The sequence below is a fragment of the Malaclemys terrapin genome, chromosome 24 (genome assembly GCF_027887155.1).
Source record: "Malaclemys terrapin pileata isolate rMalTer1 chromosome 24, rMalTer1.hap1, whole genome shotgun sequence".
NCBI classification, from domain to species: domain Eukaryota; kingdom Metazoa; phylum Chordata; order Testudines; family Emydidae; genus Malaclemys; species Malaclemys terrapin.
This window is the reverse complement of record NC_071528.1, coordinates 13,817,623-13,829,695: the sequence shown is the minus strand read 5'-3', so window position 1 is coordinate 13,829,695 and position 12,073 is coordinate 13,817,623. Positions and strand designations below refer to the sequence as shown.

Genomic DNA, 12,073 nt, shown 5'->3' with positions numbered 1-12,073 from the left:
CCAGCTCACCTCTGCTCCGCCTCCTCCCCAGCACACCGCCCCGCTCTAATTCTCCTCCCAGGCTTGTGGCGTCAAACAGCTGATTGGCACCGGAAGCCTGGGAGGCGGGAGAATTAGAGCGGGGGCGGCTGCTCGGGGAGGGGGTGGAGCAGAGGTGAGCTGGGGTGGGGAGCTGCCGGGGGGTGGGGGGGCGCCTCAGGGCGCAGGGGGGGGAGCTGCCGCAGGGCTGGGGGGTGGGCAAGGTGGAAGTTTCGCCTAGGGCGCAAAACTTCCTTGCACCGGCCCCGGCAGGGACTGCTGTGACAATCTGGGGTACAGCCCCAGGGATGTGGGGCTCAGGGTGGGCGGTGGCCCCCAGCTCCAGATCAGGGTGGGGGGCAGAGAGCGGGCTGCGGGGCGGGGTCTCAGGGGCTGTGGCTGTGTCACGCTTCGCCCCCCCCCCCCCCCGATCTGCCTCCCAGCCACAGGGTCACCGCCGCCCCAGGCTGCAGCAAGAGGAGCGCGCGGCCCCTTTAAGGGAGGGACGGGGCGGGGCGGATCATGCAGCGCGGGGCGCCGTGACGTGAAAGGGGCGGAACCGGAAGTGGGGCCCGCTGCTGAGCTGGAGGGGGTGGGGCGGGGCGGGGCATACGGTGGCCGGGAGGCGCGATCAGGTGAACGTCTGGGTGGGCGCGTCCGTTCTGGGGGGAGGGGAAAAGAACGGGAGCGGGGATGTGGGGACTGGGGCGAGGGGTGGGTGGGAATGGGGAGCAGGGGGTGTGTGGTATGAGCGGGGGGTTGGGAGCAGGGGTATACGGTAGGAGCAGGGGTGAGAATGGGGGAGGGGGTTTATGGTATGGGGGTGAGAATGGGGGCAGGGGGTATATGGTATGAGTGGGGGGTTGGGAGCAGGGGGTATACGGTAGGAGCAGGGGTGAGAATGGGGGAGGGGGTTTATGGTATGGGGGTGGGAATGGGGGCAGGGGATATGCAGTGGGGGCGGGGGATATACGGCACGAGGGGTGGGTGGGAATGGGGAGCAGGGGGTATATGGTATGAGTGGGGGGTTGGGAGCAGGGGGTATACGGTAGGAGCAGGGGTGAGAATGGGGGAGGGGGTTTATGGTATGGGGGTGGGAATGGGGGCAGGGGATATGCAGTGGGGGCGGGGATATACGGCACGAGGGGTGGGTGGGAATGGGGAGCAGGGGGTATATGGTACGAGCGGGGGGTTGGGGGCGGGGATATACGGTAGGAGCAGGGGTGAGAACAGGGGTGGGGCATATGCAGTACGAGCGGGGGTGGGTGGGAATGGGGGTATGTGGGGGTGGGGTGGGAATGGGGGCATGGGATATATGACATGAGCAGGGAGTATAGGAATAGGGGCATGGGATATACAGTATGAGTTGTGGGGGCAGGGATAAAGGGTAAATATCTAGTCATTGGGGGTGGGGGGCAGCAGCATTATCTCAGCAGGCAGGAAAGTCACTTACTCCTTATTCTCTTCATGCCCACTCCAGGATGCCCCTTTATGAGACGGGAGAGTTATGAGCTCGAAAGGCAAGAAGCGGGTGGTTCTGCCGACCCGGCCTGAACCACCCAGTGTGGAACAGATCCTCGAGGACATCAGGAGCACCCAGCCGTCCGATCCCATGTTTGTCCTTCTAGCAGAGTCCAGTAAAGGTAGGAGAATGCATCCCAGCCCTTTGCTCCAGGAATCTCCATGACCCGTTCTGTATGAAATCTACCAGACGATGGAAGCCTGTCTCTGTCCACTCCAATCCTACCTATGTTATAAAATCTCCATCAGCGAGCATTGCACAAATTAGCCCAGAAAGCTGCCATCTTACCAGTTTGTTGGCTTGGATGACATGAATTGCTGGGTCTCAGTCCTGTTCTTGGGGGACACCTCTTTATAGCCCAAAATCCACAGCTGTGATTGGTGCTCTTGTTGACAATTTTTTCAGGGAAGTCATAGACCTCATGGGGCCTGGAGACTGACCTTCCCTTTCACCTGTACAGGTATCCTCCCCTGTTCGTAAGTAAGGCGCGTTAGTCAGAGCATGGTAGGGAAACATCCCCTGCCGCTACCTGGGCTGTGCCAGTTTTGAGGCTATAAACAGACCTGAAGGTGTACCTGATCCAAAATGTAACTTAGCTTTACATGAAGAGACTACCACCCCTTTTACATTCATGTTATTCTCTGTCTTTTCCTCCCGCATTTCCCCATCCCAGACTTGCCAGCCCCTAGGAAGAAGGAGGAGTCTGAAGTGAAGAGCGAGCGCCTGTACCAGCAGAGTCATTCTTACGTAGAGATGAACCAGCGGCTGCAGAAGGCCTGCAGTCTGCTGAAGGCGAAGTGCGAAGAGCTGAAGCAGGCGGGCGCGACATTGGAACAGAATATCGTGGAAATTAAGGAAAAGGCCTTGTGAGGTTGTCTGGCCTCTCTGCAATGCCGAGAGATTGGGAGCAGAGACAAAAAGCTGGCCCAGGAGGGTTTGCTCTCGACAGTAACAAGCCCCACCTCCTAGTCCTGACGCACTTCTCAATGTGCGTTAGACTTTCACAGACGTCCCCAGTGTGGCTTCTTGTTTCTGTATCCAAATCATAGGGCCAGAAAGCCACCAAGCCAGGTAACCCCGGGGTGTGCTTTGATTTAATGGAAGATCTGGCATTGCTGCATCTTGCCTGGAATCTCCAAGAACCCGCCACGCCTCATGAATGCAGCTTCCCAAGAATCGCCCCTCATGCTCATTGGAAACGCTAGGGGGTATGTGAGGGGGAAGTTTCATCTTTAAAGCTAAAAATGCTACAGGATTTGCCTCCGTAACCCCTTCCCAGTGGACAGCCCTGATCTTGTTGCTCATGTTCGGAAGGGACACTTAGACCAGGCGTTTCGTTGAGCCATTAGGAGAACCTGATGCCAATTTCCAAATGGCAAGCTTGAACCTGACCTGGCTGGGGTAAGCGAGGGCTCCGGGCAGCCGCTGGCTTTTCCTAAGCTGTGTGTCACCGTCTCAGGTGCCCATGGTGACTGTTGGCATGACGTCCCCCTCGCCCTCCAGGTTTACCTACGACTTCTCCATCTGGTACTGCCTCCGTGACGACGATATTGCTTCCTGCATCTCCATGATGCTGAAAAAGCAAGGCCTCCAGGGTTATGCCGAACACCAGGACCAAGTGGCAGGGACGTCTGTTCTCATGACGGCCACCAAGGTCATCCAAGCTAGCAGGGTCGCTATTGTCATCTTGTCGGCCAGCTCGCTGGACGACCCCTGGTGTCAGCGCGTCGTGGAGTGGAACCTGCATCATGTGATAGAGCAGGAGGGGACGAAGATGATCCCGGTTTACGTGGATGTGGAGAAAGAGCAGGTGCCTCTGGTTTTAAGGCATCTTAACGAACTCGACTACAGAAACAAATTCTTCGAGCGGAGGCTGCTGGAGAGCTTGAAAAGCAGCATGCCTCCAGCTGGCAGAGCGAGCGCTGTGCGCCCCTCCAAAGCGACCAGCACCAAAAGCAGAGTCAGCCGATAGCAACTGGGACTTAGCATGGAGAAACTGAGCCCCGTGGACTTGGCCTTGGTTGATTCCTGCCAGGGGGGACGCGGCGTGTCTTGCCCTGTTCATTTGGCATCCGGGGTTTGCTGTGGGCCTCGTGGTGGTGTTGGCAGTGAACTAATCTGCTTGGCTTTGCGCCTAGACTCGACCGTGAGAAGGCTTAGAAAATAAAGTTGTTGCTGGTGGAAGTTTGCTATTAAAATGCAGTGGGAATCTATATGGAATGTGCGCCGCTGCTCATAAATCTCATTATTTAATAAGCTCTTATTAAAATCCATTCCTCAGAAACCTGAACGGCCGAGTCTTTGTTACGAGAGAGGCTGGGTAGGGATAAGATCAGGTCCTGCTGGGAGCCAATAATGAGCTTTATTCTCAGCTCTGACCCTTGCACCCCCCCTAACCCCACCCAACTTTTCATTGGCCGTGTCTGCCCTGGGTAACTAACTGGTCGTCTCCCAATGCTTTACTACATTGATGCAGCTCACACCAGGCCCCTGGGAGCCCTTTCTGCACTAGCCGTTCCCAGTGTGGATAGCAACAGATGGCGATGTCCCTAAAACTGCTGGTGTAAAATAGGCTTGTGCCTCAATTTCTTTCCATCTGTGAAATGGGCGTAACAATGCTCGCCTGTTTGAAGGGGAGGGGGAGTTGTGAGCACTAGTTAGTTTGTGATTTCATTGGAATTCATAATGACCCCTAGCCCTTATTTAGTGCTTTTCAGCACCAGAGCTCAAAGCGCTTTACAAAGGAGGTCAATCTCATTATCCCCATCTTGTAGATGCGGAAACTGAGGCACAGGGAGGGGGCGTGACTTGCCCGAGGACACAACTAGCATGCTAGTGGAAGAGCTGGGAATAGAATTTAGGTCTCTGGAGACCCATCCCCTTGTTCTGTCCACTAGCTAAGTACCGTGGACCTAAAAACCCAGAGAAAAGCCTGAGCCCCTTCCTTCAGCTCTCTGCTAGCACATGGGCGTTGGCTCCACCCCAATTTGCTCATTGGGATGTTGTGCTCCCTGCAGTTAAGACTCTTCAGTGAGCATTGGGTGGTTAAGACCTTGGTTTTATATCTCAGAAAGAGAGCAGCAGAGCTCCGGGAGAGGAATTGTTTTATTACATGCCACAAGCACCAACAGAGCTTCTTGCATGGGCTGGGCGCCGGGGAGGCGGTCAAAGGGGCATGTTGCAGTCGATCACATAAGTGGTTGCGAAAATGAAGGTAGCGGCATATCTCTATCGTGACAAGGTCCAGGGCTGTGCAGTGGCTGGCGCATGGGTGTGACAAGGTGACGGGGATTGGGCGATCGGATTCTACGCTACAAACCTAGCTGGATCGGGAGAATGGTTCCAGATTTGTAATCTAGTCAGGCCCCAGCACCTGTTTCAGCAGCTGTTTGTGCCTAAAGATGTGCTCCTGGTCGAAGAGTGCAATAGAGAGGGAGTTAAAAGTGGCTGGAAACTGCAAGGAAGCAGTTTACATCTCTTACTTCTGTCAGGGCGTGTGGGCTGGGGGATTCGCTGTGTGGTGCGGGGGTGTGTTGAGGGGTAGAATGTCACAGAGGTGTCAGAATCTGGCTCTAAAGTGTTCAGGAAGCATGTAATGGATTAGGCTTGTTTTTTACACTCTCGCTCTTGACCACTGAGTTCCTGTTTTTATGGCGGTAGCGAGGTGAGCACATGCTGTGTAGCAGCTCCTCTCCTCTCAAACCTCACACCTCCGCCTCCCGAGAGCCCCTTCTCCCCCCTGCCGCAGAGGAGATGCGAGTGCGCTCAGGGAAGGAGCGGGGTATATAACTACGAGCGGAAATGCCCCCCGGCAGAAGCGGTGGGGCGACGACGTCTGCAGACGGCTCAGCGTGGCGGCAGCATGAAGGCAGATAGGAAATTGCTTTTCCTGGTGCTGCTGTTCCTCCCCATTGGGAAGGCTGGTGAGTGGGTGATCGTGCGGTGCTGGGGAGTGGCAGGATGGTCCGGTGGATAGGAGCACGGGGCTGGGAATCCGGAGGGCTGGATTCTAGTCCTGACTCTGCCCCTAATTTGAGTGGGCTCAGCTGAGCCACTTCTCTCTCTCTGCCTCAATTCCCCCCAGGCCTCTGGCTGTGATGGGTCAATAGACTGATGGTTTAATGTGGCTGGGGGGGAATCCGGGGCTCCTGATTCATACTCCGATGCCCTGCCTGCTGGACTGGAGCTGGCTACCTCCAGGCTTCAGGGCTTCTACACCCACGGGCATAGTTGGAGCAGCTGGAACATGGCTCGGTTCCAGCCTGGTAGTGCTGGGATTCGAACACACCTCCCTTTCCAGGGTTTGGCGTGAGAATTGTCCCCTGCATCTGCCTTGCTCCCCATCCCCGTGCATTGGGGCACGTCGTGCTGTTTCTTTACAGCAGGCCAGCTCCAGTCTTCGATCATTGGAGGACGTGAAGCATTGCCTCACTCCAGGCCCTACATGGTGTCTATCCACAAAGGAGACATTCCTGCCTGCGGGGGAGTCCTAGTCCACAAGCGCTGGGTGCTGACGGCTGCGCACTGCTATTCCGACCTGTGAGTACAGAACCCAACCCTGGCTGATGGGTTCCCACAGATTAGGGCCAGAGGAGCAGGGGTTGCTCTGCTGTTGCAGGGGCAAATAGTGAAACCTGGATTTAAGAAATGCCAAAGGAAAAGCCTTGATGCCAGCCCAGGGAGGAAAAGGGCCATTATTTACTGAACACCTGTAGGAATCTCACCAACCAGTAGAGCAGCAAACTAGGAACCCTGAAGGTCATTCAGCTAGGCAGGCGTGCCGGGTCAGGGTTGGTCGTGAGGTTTAAATGGGGGGATTGAATGCAATTGGGTTTTTTCTCCAGCTCCTCCGTGGCTTTGGGTGAGCCACATTTTTCAAAGGGGACCTCTGATTTGGGGTCTGTTGGCCTGATTTTCAGAGGCAGCTGAGAGCCTCCAGCTCCCCTGATGCCCACTGGAGTTGTGGGCACTCAGCCTCTCTCAGAAGAATCTGGCCCAAAGGTGCGTCGCGGGCTGGGCACCCCAAAACCGAAGCACCCCAAATCAGAGGCTTTTTTTTTTTAAAGTGACCTGAATGGCCCTGACCCTCAAAAGTATCTGGGCACCTAACTTCCAATGGAAATTAGACACCTAAATACTTTTGACGAATCTGGGCCAACGTGCCTCCCTCTGCATTCCCAGATGATACTTGCTCGGCTCATGGGAGGCGTCCCCATCTGCCCTCAGCACACTAGGGGCATGCCAGGAGGATCAGTGGTGGGGCCAGCATCACTGGGGTCATGAGTCGAGCTGGGGGAACATGTTCCACCAGAAAGCCGACTTGCTTCTCTGACTGCAGGCTTAGCTTTGTGCCTCCCCGATGGGGTGTTGCCATTGGGATAGCCGGGTGGCCGCAGGGAGGGTGCTAACGCTACAGAGGCTTTCTTTTTGTGTCTCAGGCGTAAGGGTCTCATCAGGGTGCTGGTGGGTCTCCATCGGCAGCCCAGGAGAAATGCTGGAGTGCAGGTCTTCACTGTCGCGAAGTTTGTCCCGCATCCTTCCTTCAACCGCACGACTTTAGCAAATGACATCATGCTGCTGAAGGTATGTGGGCTTGCTAGGGAGCCATGGACACCAGTTATTCTGGCTTCTGTTACAGGGGGCCCGTCCTACGAGACAGCAGCGTCTGACCATGTGGCTAGGGCAGTGGAGTGGGTTCAAATCCTGGCTCTTCCTGTTGTGTGGTCTTGGGCAGGTTGTGTTGCCTCTTCCTGCCTTAGTTTCCCCCATCTGTAAAATGGAGGTAGTAATAGTCCCTAGCTCTTATCATCCGTGGATCTCAAAGCACTTTACAAAGGAGAGCAGAGTTGTCATCCTCCTTTTACAAATGGGGAAACTGAGGCACACCGAGGGAAAAGTGACTTGCCCGAGGTCACCCAGCGGGTCAGTGGCAGAGGCAGGACTAGAACACAGCTGTCCTGAGTCCCAGCCAGTGCTCTAGCCACTAGCCCACACTGCTAACGATATCAATATTTCCTTTGTGGATGGAAAGCGCTGGGTTAGGACCCTTTGAGGCAAGCCGGGGCATTCAGCACTGCGTAGGATTTACTCCTTCCTCTGTTCCTCCATCTCAGGGTAGGGGGAAGGTTGAGTGGGGTGAAGCGGAGATGGACGGTGCGGTGGGGGGGGGGAATGTCTCTCTGGAGGCCTCTCCTGCAGCGGCTAGAAAGGTGAGATTCAGAAGTGACAAACTGCCTAACCCTTACAGGAAATCTTTAACACTAGCAGCGCTCTCTAGCCAGCCTCGAGTCATTCTCGGCTCACACCCTCGCCTCCGAGGTGCTGGAAGGTGTGCAGCCTGGCCTTGCTTTCGCTGACGGGCAAAGTGTTTCCCGGAGTCTGGCCTCTTTAACAGAGCGAAGGAGGCTTCCCTTTGTCCCTCAGCTGCTTCCCAACTGCTCGGAAGTCTCATTCCTCCCACCCCTTCCCGCCATCCCTCGGCTTCTGGGCCTGCACAGTTTCCTCTAGGGCTGGATTTGGGGCTTGGCAGCCTGGGGGGTGGTGGGGGGAGGGGAGGTACTTCACTTTTTCCTAGGTTCTGGGCTGCTCTAGGTGGGGCTGGTGCAGTCTTTCGTGGGCGTTGGAGCAATCTCCGAGGCACCTGCTCTGCCCCCCCCACACCAGCGTCCCCCAAGGGGGGCCGTACACGCTGCCCCTGTTTGGGGGAATTCTCCCAGGAGCCCTGTAGCACAAAGGGGTGTTAGGAGAGGCTGGAGCCAGGCCTCTGGCTTTGGAGACAGGCCAGGCTTAGCTAGTGGGGGTTGGTCTCCGTGTGTTTCTCAAACCTCCTCAGGTTGTGGACTCCCCCACTTAAGACAGACCATCTCCCCAGCCTAGGTCGCTATAGAACTTGGTAATGCAAAGAGTCCCATCTGGGCTCTTCGTATCAATGGCACAAAGTGAGCCCGGGACAGGGCCGCAGCCTGCAGGAGAAGCTGGAGGCATCTCCACTGAGATGGAAGCAGCTCGGGGGGACCGCAGTGGTGCTAGGGGTGGGAATCTTCCTGCAGCCTGGCGGAGTCTGTCCCCAAGGCCTGACCTTGGCTTTCGCTCCTGCCTGCAGCTGGACAGGAAGGTGGTTTGGAACAAGGAGACAAGGCTTCTCCCCCTGTCCAAGAAGAATGCAGCCCCGGGGACGCTGTGCAGCGTGGCTGGCTGGGGGAGGTTCAGAGAGGGAAGCAAGTATTCCCCTGTCCTGCGCGAACTCAACGTCAAGGTGATGGACATCAGGATGTGCAACAACAGCCGGTACTGGGATGGCGAGGTCACCAGCACCATGATGTGCTTCGAAGGGGTCGAGAAGGGCTCTGCCCCCTGCCAGGTGATGGCTAAACAGCAACGCTGGTCTAGAACGGGCTGATGGGGGAGAGTCCCCAGCTGGCTGTGTGCAAGGGGGACGGCCTCGTTGCCAGGCCCGCGTGCTTAGCTGCCTGTTCTCGAGCATGCATGGAGATGGCAGGATCCTACAGGGGTGCCCCAGACCTAGCTAAGATACTGAAGAATCCCGGGGAACATGGCAGACACTGACAGGCACAAGCACCGACTTGCTGATTTCCCTGCTCTGCCCCAGGGCCCGCCCTCAATCCACCCCTTCCCCCAAAGCCCCACCCTTGCCCCTCCCCCAAGTATGCCTGGCTCTTGCTCCACCTCTTCCTGCTCCCCATCCCCCCCAATGCCTGCTGCTGAACCGCTGATCAGCAGCGGGCGGGAGGCACTGGGTGGGGAGGGGGAGGAGCTGATCAGCAGGGCCCGCCCCGGGGTGCTGAGCACCCCCTGTTTTTTTCCATGGGTGCTCCAGCCCCGGAGCACCCATGGAGTCGGCACCTTTGCTGACAGGGAACCCAGGGGGTTTGGCTACATGTTCTCCCTGGGAATCGTGTCCCATTTCCCATCCCCGCGGCTTTGTCCCTTTTTGGCAGGTGAGGATAAGTGAGGTGCAGAGAGCTGCTGGCCAGGGTCTCCCCACTCCTTTGAAGGCCTTGGTGGCGGGCTTGGCAGAAAGCCAAAGACTGAATGGGCCATGGAGATTTGTCCCTGGGTCAGGGCCGAGCTCCACTGGGGCATGTGTGTGGGACACTTGCCCTACTCTGCACCCGCTCTGTGGAGAGAGGTCTCCAGGGCTGTCAGTCAAGCCCCTTTAACCAGCACAGGATTTGGCCCAAGCTGTTGGTTAGCTCCAGTCCTAGGACAACCCTCATGCCTGCCCCGTGCAATGTGACCCACTGCCTCTCTCATCCCTGTTGCTTGGCGCCACTGCCTCTGTGCCCTTCCACGCTCCTGACCCTCATCCCAATGCTGTGCGGGGTCCTCCCAGGCTAACAGGCTGTGTACTCTGTGCTGTTGCAGGGTGATTCCGGGGGCCCTGTGGTATGTGGCAAGAAAGCGGAGGTAGCCGGCGTGATCTCCTTCACGGACAAAAGCTGTGTCAACATGTTCAAACCGCCCGTCGCGACGGCTGTCTTTAAATACAAGACGTGGATCAAAAAATACCTACGCTGGAGCTGAGCCCTGTAACTGCAGCATCGTCTGTAAGCTTGCCTGTCTGTCTCCTCTGCCCTGTATTGACCCCTTGTGGCTTCCCTATGCTGCCAGGTTAGAGATCAGCTCACTCACCCAGCCGCATGTGCCTCATCCATCCGTCTGGGCACTGCTGGTGCAACTCCACCCCCCTGTGCCTACCTGTTCTCTTACAGAGACTTCAGCTCTGTCCTTCTCTCTCTCGGGCCTGGCATGCAAACTGTCCGCCTGCGTCACGCTTCCGGCTGCTGATTTGAAGTAAAAGTGAAACCTCATCTGGTCCTAGGTGGTGTGTGTGTGTGTCTGTGTCTTGGGGGTATCACACTGTGGCTGGCCTGGCTCCAGCCGACACCACAGCAGTGTCTTGTAACTAAGCTAAAGTCTTGGCCAGACCAACTCGGTATTGGAAATTGGAACTGGGGTAAGGGACAGCTGGGTGGTGAGTAGCTTCCCTGCCCTGAGAGGCACTTGCTGCCTCCTGTAGCGATGACAGAGAGGCAGGAGCCTCTAAACATTTCCCCACATCACCTCCCTGGGTGGGGCGCGGTGCATCTATGCTACCGGGGGAAGCCCAGCTAGCCCTCGAGATATGCTACACAACCACTGTGTACTGTACCTGGGACACGAGCTGGGTTCAAAGCTGAGATTTTCCCAGCTCTGTGTATGGTCTCTCTGGCCAGAGTATCTGAGAGCCTGACCGCAGCCATGGTGTGAAGGGTTGGCATTATCCCTGTTTTATGACTGGGGAAACCGAGGCACAGAAGGGGGGGGGGTGTCCGTGTTAACTTTGAGAATTAAACCCAGATTTTCAAGCCCGTGCCTTAACCCTAAGCCCACCCTTCCTCTGGTGAGCAGGACACTGCCTGTGAATCACCAATTCCTCAAGCCAGCAGGGGAACCAACCACCTCTGGTTATTAAATGAAAACCCCTCCCCAGCCCCTGCCGGCTCTCTCCTCCCCCCTCCACCCCAACCACCATTTCCAACTGGCCATGCAGTCCTTATTAGCAGGGTGGAAAATAAAGAGAACCGCTTCCTATTTACATAGCTTTAATTTTAATACTGTCCAGTGCCCCAGTAAAATAACATCCTTAGTACATACAGACAGCAGGTGGGGGAAGAAACCAGTAGCAAAGAACAGGACGGCTCAACACCCAGCGCATTGCTCGACAGAAGAGGATGGAAGCTGGGGATAACAGTTAGGGGATGCTAGGTTAACAGAAAGCACAGCTCAGGGGGAAGTTGTGTTTTAAAGTTAAACAAATGGTTACTGCAAAAATGGTGAGGTAATGCAGGTGTCCCCTGTTACTACAGGTGTGTTGTACCCTGAATTAATTACAGCATTCGGACTGGATGGTGTGTGTGGCTCCTGAGGGAGGGAGGGAGGGTTCAGGCTCTTTCTTTCCCTGGGGGAGGAGAGACGAGACCTTTGCTTGTTTAACCCCATGGCTGCAGCCCCGTGGCTGGCTGGGAATTTGCCACCGTACCAAGGCTGAACCTACGCCTGGAGCTGACTCCCGCAGCTCTGAGTTTGCCACAACGAAGGCCTTCCCCGCCAAGGTTGTGTGAGTGGTGATGTCCCAGAGAGCGAGGTGCTGTGGGCCCCACCCAGCGGGATGGAAAGGGGGGGTTGCCCCCATGTTACAGCACAACCCTTTGGGGAGTGATGCAGGGGCCATGCAGCTGCCATCCCTGCAGGGGAGCCAGCATCTCTGCAAGGGGATCAAGGCTGTTGAGTGCCACAGCTGGGGTTGGTGTGGGCATGTTGGGTCCAGCAGTTGCTGTTTGAGGTCTTGGACCAGCCCATCTTTGGAAGGGGCAAGACAGGCAGCTGGAAGGTAGGAAAGTTCAAGCCACGACACGGGTGCTGAGGCTGGAAACCCCACCTGCCCCAGCCCCCTTCCCTTGAGATCAAGGAGCGCAAGCCCCATCAGAGCTAAAGTCCTGCCTCTAGCCCGTGCAGCAATTGGACCCTAGG

The 12,073-nt window shown here is 56.6% G+C and overlaps 2 protein-coding genes across 5 annotated transcripts; both read left to right on the top strand.

Moving 5' to 3' along the window:
- The first annotated feature begins 612 nt into the window (after window positions 1-612).
- C24H19orf25 (chromosome 24 C19orf25 homolog) lies at window positions 613-3,753 on the top strand. 2 transcript variants are annotated; one of them, XM_054013802.1, is made up of 3 exons: window positions 613-653; window positions 1,499-1,661; window positions 2,214-3,753. In XM_054013802.1, exons 2-3 carry the CDS (start codon window positions 1,526-1,528, stop codon window positions 2,408-2,410), a joined length of 333 nt encoding a protein of 110 aa, XP_053869777.1. In that variant the 5' UTR covers window positions 613-653; window positions 1,499-1,525; the 3' UTR covers window positions 2,411-3,753. The 2 variants fall into 2 exon arrangements, with proteins under 2 accessions (XP_053869777.1, XP_053869775.1); XM_054013800.1 differs by lacking the exon at window positions 613-653 and having other exon boundaries at window positions 1,386-1,661.
- A 465-nt stretch (window positions 3,754-4,218) lies between these two features.
- On the top strand, window positions 4,219-10,378 carry LOC128828831 (granzyme M-like). 3 transcript variants are annotated; one of them, XM_054013798.1, is made up of 5 exons: window positions 4,219-5,463; window positions 5,926-6,079; window positions 6,979-7,123; window positions 8,643-8,900; window positions 9,926-10,378. In XM_054013798.1, the coding sequence occupies exons 1-5, from the start codon at window positions 5,403-5,405 to the stop codon at window positions 10,082-10,084; spliced, it is 777 nt and encodes a 258-aa protein (XP_053869773.1). In that variant the 5' UTR covers window positions 4,219-5,402; the 3' UTR covers window positions 10,085-10,378. The 3 variants fall into 3 exon arrangements, with proteins under 3 accessions (XP_053869773.1, XP_053869772.1, XP_053869774.1); XM_054013797.1 differs by having other exon boundaries at window positions 5,923-6,079; XM_054013799.1 differs by having other exon boundaries at window positions 5,841-6,079.
- The last annotated feature ends 1,695 nt before the right edge of the window (window positions 10,379-12,073 follow it).